General features: G+C 41.1%; 1 protein-coding gene across 1 annotated transcript in view; it reads right to left on the bottom strand.

The window, feature by feature from the left end:
- cilp2 (cartilage intermediate layer protein 2) overlaps positions 1–15,399 on the bottom strand; it is a 43,378-nt gene that overhangs the window by 16,054 nt on the left and 11,925 nt on the right. The window contains exons 2-4 of the mRNA XM_080430783.1: positions 8,680–8,775; positions 7,077–7,346; positions 6,295–6,477 (exon numbers count right to left, since the gene is read on the bottom strand). Of these exons, the coding sequence (XP_080286909.1) occupies positions 6,295–6,477; positions 7,077–7,346; positions 8,680–8,775 (549 nt within the window). The remainder of the gene's footprint in view (positions 1–6,294; positions 6,478–7,076; positions 7,347–8,679; positions 8,776–15,399) is intronic.

The raw sequence follows: 15,399 nt of genomic DNA, 5'->3' as shown, positions 1-15,399 counted from the left end.
TCTGTGGTTGTTGTGATCTGTGTCTTGGGAAGGTTAGGTGGTTTTATTTTATTTTGTTTTGGTTTTTTTTTATGCCTGGATGTTGAGAGTTTTTTTGGTGCCGATGTGTGCTTGAGATAGCTTGGACCCAGTGCTGTTTTTTGGGGTTGGAGGGTTTAATTTTTGTTTTCAACACATTTTTTGTTGAATGTGTTGAAAGAGGGGAGAGATGTGAGATAATTGTTTAGATATTCAATTGATGAACAGAAACATAACTATTCAAAATAATAGTCAAAATAATAGTGAAAGTGAAAGAATCTTTTTGAACTGTTAAAGTAATCTACAAAGAAGACAGTAAAAAGTGAATTTAGGAATATAATTGGAATGTTATAAGCAAGGGTTAAATTTGATCGACTACAGACCTTGATGTCCGTGTGGAAAAATATTTAATTAAATACTACTAAAGTTTTATTAGATAGAAACGATTTCGGTCTGTTTTGTGCTTTATTCATGTCAGTTTTAATGATTTTGCTGGTCTAAATGTATTGTTGTGAACGTGCTGTCCCTGTTGTGTAAGATTGAGGCTTTTTTCCTGAGAGATATGACCTGGGAGTGCACGCCCATGGGAGATTTTCGTTACTTTGGCCAAGAAACGGAATCGTTCGTATTTTCTCTGGGGAGACGCTGAGATTGATCACGACGGGGATAGCATGGCACGGCCATATTTTGGATCTGTTAAAAGGTGCCTAGAAATTGAGGAACGGATGTATTAGCTACACATGCGTGCTTTAATTAATAGACAAATGATTTAGTTGAACTGAGCCATGAGTGATGCACGGATGGAGCTGATTTTAAAATTAAGGTTTTGGATATAATTAGAGGTTAAACTGGAGGATTGAGCCATGTGCACCAGAGAGATTCTGTGTGATCCATATTTTGTTACAATGCATTAGATTTTGGTTTATTTTTAGGAGATCCGAAGGACTGAAGTGAGAACCATTGTTTACCTCTGATGGTTAAGAGGGGGTATTACACCTTTTCTTTGCAGGTTTTCTTGAAAAGATACAGACTTTTCTTTGTTGTGCTTGGATGTTAGATAAAACTTTGCCTTAAATTGAGTGACAACTTGTTAACAGTTCCCGGTCTGAGTCATATCCTTTTATATATCACAAATTGAGTAAAATGCAGAGTTTCAATGGTGAGCTAAAAACCTAATTCAATGGCTCACCACTGGGGCTAAAAATAAGCTGAAACTTTTTGTCCAAGGAATAGATAATATTTATAATACTTAAGCATGCAACAGGAGATCTGTGCTCATTTGTGACTTGAAATTACCACATATTTTGTTTGTTTGTCTTATCTAATCAGGAGCAGAGGGAACATTTGGTTTCATTTTGGAGATTTAAGGTGAGTGCGGGGGTGTTGGTTACAATGGTGGATAAGAGTAGTTTTTGGGAACAGACCTAAAGCAGCTGGCATGTTAGAAATGTCAGTGGGTGTTTATTTTTAGCGATGGATCTTGGGGTAGGGAATTGATTTAGCAGTTCCCATGCCCGAGTGTCGAATGGTAGGAAAAGTTAGTAAGCTAGTCAATAGGTGGCAGACAGATAGGGGGGTCTGTTCCATTTGTTTAAACTGCTCTGACACCCATGTGATGGACATCCCCAGCACTGACCATTGTAATCTGTACTTAAGTAAAATAGATTTATTAAGGAGTGTACACATTTTGAAAATATTGAGAGTAAAAGTTATTATAAAATGTAGGATCCAGAGGGGAACGCTTATACAGAGATTACTATAGTAGGCCTACACATTTTGAATTATTGTCAGGACATAGAGTTAAATAGCTGCTGAGACAGTAAAAATTGTATTTATTATTAGGAAAATGCTAAAACGTTCTGATGTATGAGTAACAAATGGGAATCATTGTTTTGTAAAATATAACAAAGAGAAAAAAATTGAAAAGTAACATAGTAGCCTGTAATGTAAGATTGAGTCAATGTTATGTAGGAATAAAACGATTAGGTCATAGCTAAAATATACTATATGTTTAGATTCTGTAGGAAAGTTTTTTCCAAGTGTTTTTATAGACTAAGAACAGATTGAGATGGAGAAAGTTGGAGACACTGGCGTGGGAGGAATTTGGAGATGATGACAGTCCAGAGGGGTGACCATGGCGGTGTGGCAGCAAGGAGAGTCGGTGGGATGTCAAAAGGAGCACGCCAAAGATATCGCTAGGACAGCTGCTCTACCCAAATGATTCTCCGATCTGCACTGCACTGCATCTCCACTGCTTCTACTGAGATCTACCGTTTCAATCCGACACCATCTACACAGCTCTGTGTCATCGTATCAGCAGAGAGGGGGTGCCAGGAGGACAACTTCTGAACCCAGCTCTACAAATGTCCACGACGAGGTCCGGTTTTGACAGCTCGGCACAACAACACAGGATGGCAGAATGACGGAGGTTTATAGAACCACAGACATCAAGCAGACAGCTAGATGTTTCAGAATCCAGATCTACTGGCCTTTGAGATTCAACAAAATTTCATATATGTTCTTTGTTGTACGTCCAGCGCTGAAAATAGCTGTGGGCGAATACCCAAAAAGGCAGTGATTTCAAGGAAGTGGCCTGTTAAAAGTCTTTTTTGTGGCTTCAGTTTTTGGACAATGAGGAACAGTTTTCGTTTTAATGACTGATCATTCTACAGGTGCAAACATGGACATTCAAAGAAGGAGACCTACCAGAAACATTGCGTTGTTAGTATAAGCGAAAAAAGAAAGAACAGAGATCATATCTGTGCGCGTGAACACTAAGAACATTTCATGTTAAAGTATGTTATATGATGTGTTTTGACCCATAACCCTATGAAGATTGCTTTTCATTTCCATTTGTCTACAGAGAAATAAGCGTTGATTTGTTACTAGTTCCATAACCCACCAGAGGGGTCATTATTATGCTAAACCAATACACAGGAAAATCTGTTTGTCTAAAAAAGATTTTGGAGATCACCTTCAAGTAAAGATTGTAAAGAGTCTCTGGATATCCCTTTTTATGGAGGATTATTGATCATCCTCCAAGAGGGGAAGTTGTATGGTATATCCAGGACTATATCATTTATTAAGGGTTAATAACAGTGTGGGAATAGCATTCTAAATTGAGAAATAGACTGTGAGACCTTATATGGTAAGAAAATAGTGCTGTGAGACCCTTTGCTCTGAACAGGTGTGAAGCTGCGACTACTGCATTAGGATGAAAGGTAAATAGGGCCCAGAGTCACAACAGACAGAGACAGCTGATTCAACCAGTTGCTATCAAATCTAAGAATAATGTAATGTTGGTTAAGTCATCTCTTTCTGTCTAAATCATTCATAGAAGGTTGAATACATATATTTGTGGTCTTATATTGAAGCTAATAACATGTTAAACAAGGATTTCATAATATGAGCTTGTGTAAAAGTGCAGGTTGATAGATAAATGTTCTGTGTTTAAACCAAGACAGATTGTGTGACTGAGAAAAGGGCTGGTCAGGAAGCCTGTTGTTTTTAGAAGTTTGTTTATGAGTGGTCAAGGAGGAGGACAGGGAGGTCCTATGTCAAATGTCTTTCTGTATAAAATACAATGTAGTTGTGATCTAAGTACACTCTGTGATTGGCAATGCAGATGTCAACGTCTATGGAAATAAATACATTTCTGTGGACAAACCCTCTTTCAAACTGGATCCTTGTTCTTCTTGCACTTAGGGAATAGTGTTTTTTCCTGTCTGATCATGGCCAATTTACGACAAATACAAGAAGATGTAAGAAAATATATATTTTACAATGCCAGATTTTTTACCAAGCATTGATTGTCAACCATTGGCAAAACGCTTTTCAATCACAAAGTCACAACAGGTAACATACAGGATTTCATTGCCAGACTCCCATCATATTTTTAAGCGGTGCCAGCCGCTTCTACATCTGACTTTGTGTTTGTATGTATGTCTGTATGTTTGAGTATGGCATAAACAGCTGCAACTGATTACTTTAATCAATTCAATTCATGAGGAACTAGTTAATCCAGTGGTTTTCAAACCTTTTGAGGCCAAAACACAAATATGTGGCAAGTCAAAAACACACCCATATTCATAGTGAAAATTGCAGATCTACAAGCTCACAACACATCAAATAATATATATTTGTTTTTAAATGTATAATGTTCACCTACTGTACATGCCCAAAATAGGGAGACCATGATGAATGTGTTTTTTTAGGGTTATAATCTGTATTGGGAATTGAGTGCTGATTTAGTAAATAAAGAAATACATTATCTCTTGTTATACTTTTTTTCTTTCAAATAATTCAGAACTTTTTGTTTAGTTAATTACTGTATTACTGTTGCAATAATAATATGTGGCTGTCACAAAATCCCAAGGCACACCACTGTGCTGTTTGGGAACCGCTGGGTTAAACTATAGTGACTGGTGGAGGCCTTACTGGAGGAAAGCCATCGTGGTTTGGCAGTGGCTGTCATGTGTTCTCCAGCACTTCAGGTGCTGGAGACAATTCCTCCATGGTAGAAAGAGTTACTGATCAAAACTCCTGGAGCTCTGCTAACATCAAAGGTGAATTCAAAGAGAATGGCAGATAATTGGATGGAAAAAAATCCTGTACCAAAAAAACCCAAAAGAACATAGAAGACAAAGACAAGCTGCAAATACTTTTATATGATAAACCTCTACTGACTTGCCAGTCGTTAATTTTCCTTTTCCCCAGCTTCCTGCATATTTTTGCATTTTTTCTTTTTAATGGGAAGGAATTGTTAATGTGCCCCTGATTGTCCTCAAATCTGAAATGGCCATGACAGGCTGGCTGTTTGATGTTATAATGTAGTGGTTCCAATGAAATTCAATATGATATGCAAGCTCAGGAGAAAATGTCACTTTTTTTATTTATACATCCTTTAAAGAAACATGATGTCCATTCTTGTAGCCAAACATTTCAGCTTCAGCCTTTGTGAGTATAGCTCCATGGCCAACAGTTTGGGCCCGAGGCCCATTGCTGGCTTAGGCCCATCCCATGTTGTTTTACAAGATGCATAAATAATTAAAAAAAATAATAATAATGATAATAATAAAGAGAGATGCAAATTTTTCCTGAGTGCGGATCATATTGAATCTTTGCTATGGCGTGATCCAGCACTGGGTTGAACTAAAAGAACAGTTGTGCTCACAGTCTGTGAGCACATTGGTTATTAAACTTTGAGAATGAAAGGGTTGCCATGAAATTGAGAAGCCGGTCTAGGCTGCTGCAAGTCATTTGGGGCTATTCATCATACACTGCATTTGATCTTCGCCAAAAGTATTTATTTATTAATTAGACCATATACTGCTACAAATAAGGATATAGAAAACAAATGAACAAAAGCAGTTGGGTATTTTGTATTTACATATTAGGGCTGTGAATCGTCTGCTATCTCACGATTTGATTCCGATTCTTGGGGTCACGATTCCTTTTTCCCCCGATTTTTTCCAAACAAACGATTCTCGATTCAAAAACGTGTTTTTCCGATTTCCCCCCCCCCGATTCAGCCCAGAACTTGCCACTTCTCAAAAATGTCATTATACAAAAATACTGGGGGAAAAAAAAATATTAAAAAAACAAAAAAAATGGAAAATGAGAATCGATTCTGAATCGTCCAACATGAGAATCGCGATTCGTATTTGAATATTTTTTTTCCCACACCCCTATTAAATATCGTCACTGTTGGGTGGAAACCTTGTATGTCTAAAGTTTTTCAGAAAATGGTGTGACACTGTATGACAAAGTAAGGCATTAATTTATGAAAAAAGTTGAAATATAGAGATAAAAGGACTTTCTGCTCGACAGTGACAATATAATATGCATTATCCTATCCCAATGTTTCAGTTCCAATATGACTATACAGATTAGGATATTTGCTATATTGTACAGTGTACAGTTTACAGTTTAGGCATTTAGCAGACGCTCTTAATCCACAGTAAGCAAGGACACAAGATAATACATCATCATACATCATAATACACATAATACATCAAATGCATAAAAATAGTAATCTAATAATAAAGTAATACATAAGTAAACCAATAATCTAATAATAACTTATACATACGTAAACCAAGAACTTATCATCAGCCTGTACATTGAAACTATTCACACTATAGGATGCCAGGCCAACAATGACCTGGTATCTGTCTACATAACATGTTATCTAAGTTACATTTTAGCCTTTGCATAATCCTGAAAGGTCGTCAAGGCTAGGGCAAGTGCTACGGGCTGAACTGAACTGAATTGTACCTGTGCATGGCGGGGTGGCACACTCTCTCCTCTCTGAATGGTGCCCTTGGCATGCTGGTACCAACAGGAGTGGGAGGACCTGGGCGCTCACACACGTCCTCTGCCGGACCTGGACGCCCACGTCGTTACACGCCACGGTGGAACAGGGACCCCACTCGTTCCAGTCCGTCCAGTAGGCCTGGACTAAACACACACCAAACAGAGCGTGACACCGTGGACATCACAGAGGAGGTCTTTTTATGTAATCACGGTAATACCATAATGAAGGTTAAGACCATGCCTAACTACTCCCTCATTACTATGGAGCCAACACGATTCCCCCCCACCCTGAGTCTCCCTGGGTTAACCCCCCCCCCCCCCCACACCCCCCGAGACCGCAATCCACCATTCGCTCCTTTCTGTCGTTCATTACCTTTGGCACGCCATCACAATAAACCTTTTCACTTTCATTCTCTTGAGGCGTGGTCTTTGTTGGTTAAAAAATAATGTAGTGTTTAACGGCCCCTTGCCGACGAGTATAGACTAATTTCATGGTGGGAAAAATACAAAGCACTTTTGATGGGTTTACCATGGCAGATAACTGCTGTAGTACTCACTCACTCACTGACTCATTGTAACCGTACATGTGCACACTTACGTAAGCATGTGCATGAGCAGACGGAGGCATGTGTGTGTGTGTGTGTGTGTGTCTGTAGTTTGTCGGTTCTGTGCATGTGAGTCCCTCTTGCACCGTCTTGGCTGCACAGCCCTGAGTTGTCTGAGTGCTATACGTGCTACCGTACCTGGGGGACACTGGAAGCGGACGTGGTAATTGGAGCAGATGCGTCCGTACGGCTGCTCCTTATTGATGCACCAGAAGCCCTTGTCCAGGCTGGAGTGAACCACCTCCCCGGTTTCCGCCGCTACCACCCAGTCTGTGGTGCGAGCCTCCATGGCCGTGGGCCGGGCGCACACCCTCTCTCTGTAGTAGAAACGGATGGCCTCCAGGCGCTCGTAGTCTCCGTTCCCCCCGGGGTGGTCGATGTTGAACCAGGACGTCCATTCTGTCACTCCTGTGGAGGAGGCACGTGGAAGAGAGACGTGGGTGAAAAGTCAAGGACAAAGCGGTGTTACTGGTCAGAGCTGAGGGATAGACAGCAAGCAAGTACGCAAACAAGAAAGAAAGAAAGAAAGAAGACAACTCATAACCTAGGAGAAGGTGTGGGTGAAAGAAAGGGGAGCTGCTCTAACATGAAGGGGAAACATGGTTCAGAACCAAGTGAAAAAGAGAAAAAGGTACAAAAGAAAGAAAGAAAGAAAGAAAGAAAGAAAGAAAGAAAGAAATGGGAGAGAGAGGGGAGAGGAGTTACAACGTTTAAGAGGAGGTCTGCTACTGCCATTTGAGGTTGAGTTCATACACCCAGGGGAGGTCTGCATTGTCCAGGTTCTTTCCAAGCCCCCTGGCTTGACGGTTGAGGCACGTTGTCTAGGTTTTTGTCTGCCACATGTTCTGAGCTCACAGCATTTCCATGGGGCGCGGGGTGTGAGGGGCGCGTCAAGGAAAGGCTGTATTGCAATGCATTATAGCACCATACTGATGGAGTGTCTTTTCTTTCACTTTGTAATGTATTGCTCCAGTGTAATCGCATAGCACCATGGAGGAATCTGTCCATTACGGACAGGGTTTGATATATTGATATGCGCTGCAGAATGGAGACAATCATTGGCGCCCAGTGTTCAATTAAAAACAGTTGTAAAAGAAACATGACTCAAAGAAAACAAAATAGATTCTCACAAAATGGTATGGGTCCAAATGTGTAGCCTCGCGTAGCCAGACTATATCACTGCGTGGATATGAGTCTGGTGCTTCTATGAGGATTTTTTTCCCCCAAGGGGGCGGGATCAAAACAATAGCTCTGGACGCAATTGGTTAGACCTACAACCAACTACCAATTACAGTCTCCCATATTTGAATACTGGGCCCTGATTGGTCACCCCAGACTTCTGGAGCAGGAAATGGATTCACAACGGAGCGGTGCCAGACCCACTCTGGCAGATTCGTTTGGTCCCAGGCTACCAAATGTGTGCACAATATCTAAAGTATAAAATGAGGCTTAATTAATGTATGAGATTGTTTTCCAATTTTCTAACTCAATTTTGGAAAGTAACTCCTCACATTAAAATAAACCAAGCGAGTCATATTGAAGTAGGACGCAATGTGTGTGTGTGTGTCTGTGTCTGTGTCTGTGTGTGTGTGTGTGTCTGTGTGTGTGTGTGTGTGTGTGTGTGTGTGTGTGTGTGTGTGTGTGTGTGTGTGTGTGTGTGTGTGTGTGTGCGTGCGTGCGTGCGTGCGTGCGTGGGTGCGTATGTGTTGATGGGTGGGATGTTTTAGTTAGTGTGTAGTACCTGTAGTGTGTGTATCAGTAAGCCTGTTGTGGGTCCCTTTTCTGCTCCTGTCGTTCTGACGCCAGTTTCTGAGCAGAGAGCTGTTCCAGGCGGGCCCTGCATAACAAAAGACAAAAAAAAACGTGACATTGTCAAAAGACAGAGCAAAAGATGACATCATCAGAATGGAAGAGCACAGTGATATATCGCCATGTTCATCACTATTCAATTCCCAGTTTGTTCCCAAGTCTTTCAATCTATTTTGTCAATGCCCTCTGGGTCAGCGCGGATTCAGGGTTTTCCTTTAATATTGTCCTGCATTCCTCTTAAATCCTTGTATTGCAGCGAGACTTACTGTACTGTGTGACAATTTCAAGCGCCTGTTCCTGGAAAATATCAGTGTACCGTTCAACAAGAGATGTTCTTGTTCTTATTGTTTAAACATGATTTGGATTGTGGACAGTTTTCAGTACAAAGGAAGTGAAGTCGTAGAGACATGGCATGCAACCAAGGTCCTTGAGTCAGGAATCAAACCCCTAAGATGTTGTGGTTGTGTGGTACACGCATTAAACATGATGGAGATTAGTCACGAATTGCCTACGTCTCTCTCAGGAATATTTGGAGCTCAAGGAAAGAATCTAAACCCATACAGAAATCTGGCTATTTAATCTCTTAGAAAGCTCTTAGAAACAGTGACAACAACAGAATGCAAATTGGAGTTGAATATTGGAAATAGACACTTTTTTCCAGTGACCATTTTTAAGGATAAACATTGCTGGCTGAAGGTAATAACATTAGTTTTTTTTTTGTTTAGTTTTTTTTTAGGTGCTACCTTGCAAGTATATAGACAGCTCCTGTACAGTTAACTTCCCACTGACACACAGAAACACATAAATGAAACACTCCCACAATAACATTATGAATCTCCAGCGTCACAATGGCCGCTATAAAAACGGTGCATTGGGATCCCGTGATTTTATTGCTTTATTACCATTAAACGAACTGTATTTATATTGTTTTACTGTGTTTACTATTTAAAGAATTCAAACTAAAAACGTATTTGAGCATATTAGTCGTTATTCAATAACTGTATTTTCAGAAAGATCATCACAGCCCAAGTGCAATTGTCCCAATTAAAAAGTTGGCATCCAGCCAAGTTCAGTCCAAATACCCAGATGGATGTGAACTTGAATCACCCATTATGATGCATTGGGAGGTGAACTGGGGACAGCCAAATATCCAAGCGATGCAGAACAAAGGGATGCCCTTCAGCTCACTTCAAGCACACTCACAAACGAGACATGGATATCGTTAAAAAGCCTTTAAAGTCCAGGGCATAGCTTAATTAGCACTATTAAAATCAAGGTTAAAAAGCCAACAATGTTTTTTAGAGGACCACAATGGAATTAAGCCTCAGGGCTTAATTGTGTTTTTTATCCTCGGTGATATTGTACGTGTTATACAGAATGTTATGGACTTGCTGATGTGCTCTCTGCTTTTTCATCACCAAATAAATTCAATCAATCAATCAATCAATCAATCAATCAATCAATCAATCAATCAATCAATCAATCAATCAATCAATCAATTAATCAATCAACCCAAGAATACATTTCACGCCACAATGGCAGAACATAACTACTGTAATGTTTGATATGCTGTTGTTGTGTCACAAAATGTAGTTTTAAGATTATTTTAGGTGAATGTTTAGTTGTTTACATTTTCATATGTGGTTTATTTACAGTATCAAGATAGAGCCTACTTGGGGAGTGTTGGGCGGGAGGAGTAGCACGAAGGCTCTACGTCCTCCCGGTGGGGGCTCCTCACTGGCAGGTGAGTCAGTAGGATACGACAGCAGTGACAACACAAGAAATGTGTGTGGGGAGGAATTGATTGGCATAATGACCAAATTGGGGAGAAAAAGGGGTAAAACAAATTATTGTCTACTCTAAATAAAAATAATTTAAAATGCCTACTTGAAACACACCCAGCTCATTCGAGAAGTGAACTGCAGTGGATGATCACGTGACGGTCGTGACCTCAAGTACAAGTCTGGCTCAAATTAGAAAAACGTGTTCTCTGGTCCCCTGAACTTGAAATAACGTTCTCCTCAAATTAATTCGACAAGAACAATTCTTCCCAAGGACCCAAGTATATGTACATTATGAAGAAGGAAGGCACTGGAGCAAACTCGGACATAACTAAAGCCTTAATTTTTAATAACAGGGTGTAGGCAAATAATGTGACAACGTTGTGACGAGGCGACCAGATGAAGATGTATTGACATCGAAACGTTGTCACGTTATTTGCCTGCACCCTGTTATTAAAATAGGCTTTGATTGTCAGAGTTTGCTCCAGTGCCTTCCTTCTTCCTACTTACCAATCCCGGTCCTGAGATGCACCGGACCAGCCTGAATTTGGCTTGAGGTGTGGTGGAACCCCTTAGACCAAGGGTGGGCAACTTTGATGATGGAGAGGGCCATTCACATTGCATATACTGTCTCTCCGTATTTTAACTTTTTTCGCCAGTCTACACACAAAAGTACCAAAAATAGCCGATCTATAAGCTCAAAACACGTCGCGGTGCGACGTGTTTTGAGCTTGTAGATCTGCTATCTTTGCTATTTTTGAATTGGTATCCAGATAATTTTTTTGCTATTTTTGAATTGGAATGCTGAAAAGTAGCATTTTTATTGAATTTAGAATGCATTTAGTTATACTTATGTTAACTTTATGAACTTAAATACAAATACATTGGACATAAAAAATATAATAGAATTTTAATACTAGTCATTAAGCTACTAATATAGACTGAAGTAATTAAAGCGGGTCATGTTTGCATGTTTGGAATTGTAACAGCTGAAATCAATAATATATCAGTATTCTGATATTGCCGCCAGTTGCCCATGTACAGTATGCCTTAGACCCAAGTATGTTCTTTGTGTTCTTGGTATTGAGAAATTGCGTTTCCATACAGCTTTGGCGGGAAATACCAGTTTCCTGGGATGTAAGAACTAAATGTTCAGATAAAGTGTCAGTAACATTGGTTTATGGGAGCGTACACCAGCCAGGTCACTGAAGAGGAGATTCAGAGAAGATGGGGGCAGATGAGGCATTCCCTCCGAAACGCCTCCGCCACCAACATCACAAGACAAGGGGGGTTTGACCTGGAAGCCGCAAGGGAAAAGGAAAAGAGGGCGTCCATGGAACACCTGGAGAAGTGAGAGAGCCGCAGAGGCCAAGACAACCAGCATGAGGTGGAATGAACTGGTCAGGACTGCCCAGAACAGAAAGAGCGATGGAGACAAGTTGTCCATGGCCGAGGCTCGCTCAGGATTGATGGGCCTAAATACGTACGTAAATCTCCATTGTAAAAGGTTCTTCTCCAGCATAATCTACGTACCGGTGCATCTCTCCCTTGTAGCACATGTCCTCATGTGTTAATTTATCCATTTGTAACTCTGACCTTTAACGGGTCCATTTGGTTCCATTTGTAACCTACATTCTTAGAGTTAAATTAACACTGAGGATTTTACTGTGTAATACAAAAGCAGACATATACACGATATATCCCAAGCTCATCAACAAGAGAGAACAACAGCAGGCCCATATCCTTATCCCTGCGCTCTGCCTCTTCAGCTCTGCCCTGCGGCAGAGAAATGGTCAATGCTTGTGAACCCTAATGTCCCTATTCTGGGGAAAATGGTATGTTATAATAGGCGAATGTTCCGCAAAAAATAACAGATCTACAAGCCCACAACACGGCACGTTGCAACGCGGTTTAAGCTTGTAGATCAGGTATTTTTTGCAAAGACATATGGACAGACCCCTGGGGGACCCCAGTCACGAAGTGAATTTGGTTTAAGACAAGTTATTTATACTTCGTCATACAATGGTTTCGGAAAGGTGACGCATTGTGAGCTTATCTGCTATTTTTGGCGCACGACACCATCGTACGACGGAGCATAAATTAAGCATTAGACCAGGGGTTCTTACACATTTTTATACCAGGACCCCGTTTTATGGGGGAATTGTTTTGGCGACCCCCACACTTGATTTATAGTGCCATTCAAAAGTTGAAATATTAAAATAAAGCAATAAAAGCATAAATTGGTAGCCTTGAATAGGAATATAATATATATTGAAAATACATTTACAATGCCGTGATTCCTGCTGATTTTGTGTCTCATCAACTTGGTTTAAAATCTATGTACATTTGTAAATAGAAGCATATACAGTATTATTTACCCTGCCGTATGTCTGTTGCCAGAACCGTAAAGAAAAAAGAATCAAATTCACTAGACTATGCTTAAAAAATAAAAATAAAACAGACTCGATGGGAAGGATAGATTTTTTCAGTTGTCAATGTGCAACCCCACCATCATCTTCCCTGGAGACAGGGTCCCGACTCCCGTCCCATAGACTCCTAATGCTTTACAGTTGGACTCAGACTGTCTGTGGATGTCAGTGGAATGTCTCACTCCAGGACGTGGGTGTACGGGGGAAATCCATGGTTGTTATCCCATCTGGGAATGCTTTTTCAGGGTACGTGTTTCAGTGTGTGTGCTCATGTAGTAGACAGGTGTCTGCGTGCATATGTGTTTTACTGCATAGATGCGTGTGTGTATGACATGTGGATCTCACGTTTCAATGCGTATACCTGTATTCATGTACTGTATAAACACAAATGACACCACGCACGCACACACGCACGCACGCACGCACGCACGCACGCACGCACGCAACACACACACACACACACACACACACACACACACACACACACACACACACACACACACACACACACACACACACACACACACACACACACACACACACACACACAGGCACGGCATTGCACACACACTGACAGCACACATTATATTACGCAGAAGTCTAAGCATGTTCTAGTCCCTGGTCCAGGCATAGCAGCTTAATCTTCAGTCTCACCACAAAATTGTGGTGATGGTCCATATGGAAAAGTATTATTCTCTTTATCCAATAGTATTTATTCTCTTTACTCATTCTTTTTTGTTGCTTTTTTATCCTTCCTATCCTTGCTGTCCTTCTTCTGTTACAATGTCAAAATGGAACATCAATGCAGAGAGCAATAAAATGGAATGGAATGGAAGGAAGTGATAGATGGACAGACAGACAGACAGACAGACAGACAGACAGACAGACCGACAGACGGCTAGACAGACAGACGGCTAGACAGACAGACAGACAGACAGACAGACAGACAGACAGACAGACAGACAGACAGACAGACAGACAGACAGACAGACAGACAGACAGACAGACAGACAGACAGACAGACAGACAGACAGACAGACAGACAGACAGTAACCCTTTGTACCACGCCCACCTCTATGAACCAGTGCCAATACTAAAAATAGACTCCCTCCTGTCCTCTCCACTCCTCCCCTCTGCTTCCATCACCTTCCACATTTCCTGCCTCAGCTCTTCATCTTCCACCTCTGTCTGCTACCCCGCCTCTCATCTTCCTCCCCTTCTCAGACAATCCTCTCGCCACCCCTCTCCTCCCTGCTCCTCACCCATGCTAATTCTCTTGATTCTTTTCAACGTTGACCTTGCGGTCCTTTCTTTTCCCCAGTTGTCCCTATCAACAGTCTTTTGGTACGGAGGACCAGAGCCCCAGCTGTGGCAAATCACTGCATGCATAGTCATCTGTTCACTGGAGGCTGAGCCTGTCACGCCGACGATCACAGGAGCTCAAGTCTCCACACACCTGTGCCAATTTCTACACCTGTGGCCATTTCCACTGATGCCATTCTACTTTGCCCAGTAATCAGACCAGTTTTCTGCCAGTTTCTTAACCCATTAAGACCGGGAACGCATCTGTGTGTCATTTTAAGATTTCTTTGGGCTATTCAAAAATAGCAGATCTACAAGCTCATAAAGCGTCACCGAGTGCCGCACTATGAGCTTGTAGATCTGCTATTTTTTTTAAATTGTCAACATTTTTGAAAATCTTGTGTATTTTTTAAAGCGAACATTTGTAACTAAAATCTTTGCTTCTGGGGATTCTGCAAATAATGGTTAAAGTGGTTACACAGATGCGTTCCCGGTAAAGGGTTAAGCCTAGAATCTGTGGATTTATCCAGTTTATTCTGGCTATTTATTCTTGTTCTGAAACCCTGCCTGTTACCTAGAATATACCTCTGCTCTTGTCCATTTTGTGCCTCAGCCTGTTTGGACTGATGAACCTGGACCTATATCCCGCAGTGAATACTATCTATTCAAGGTCCTGGCAGAGCCGGCTAAATCAGACCACAATCACTGCACAAACCACACATACCTACACATGTGCACGTGGATAAACTCATACCACGTATATATACTGTATTTATATGGAAAATATGGTAATCTATCTATAAATGCACGGAATCTCAGTCTGTGTGTCTGACTTTCCCCAGCGCACCTTGAGAACTGTCAAACCGATCGACTTCAAACTTGGCGTGGGTATCGCCGAGGACCCGAGAGTGTGTTTTCCAGAGTGGGAAGTCGGTCAGTCACAGTGTGTGTCTGTGTCTGTGTCTGTTTTCAACTGTTTCATAGAAGCCAATCCAGTCTGTCACAGAGACCAGATATACAGTATGCTGCATTCGACCATTTGGAAATAATGTATCACTTTATAATTGATTAGGGTGATTTTAGATGGGGAGATGAGTTGTGAGGACTCAACATAACACCATTTTATTCAGTTAATAGCAA

This window comes from Gymnoscopelus braueri (genome assembly GCF_963280865.1).
Source record: "Gymnoscopelus braueri genome assembly, chromosome: 6".
Lineage (NCBI taxonomy): Eukaryota > Metazoa > Chordata > Actinopteri > Myctophiformes > Myctophidae > Gymnoscopelus > Gymnoscopelus braueri.
Note: the sequence above shows the minus strand (reverse complement) of the source record. Positions and strands in the feature narration are given on the sequence as shown.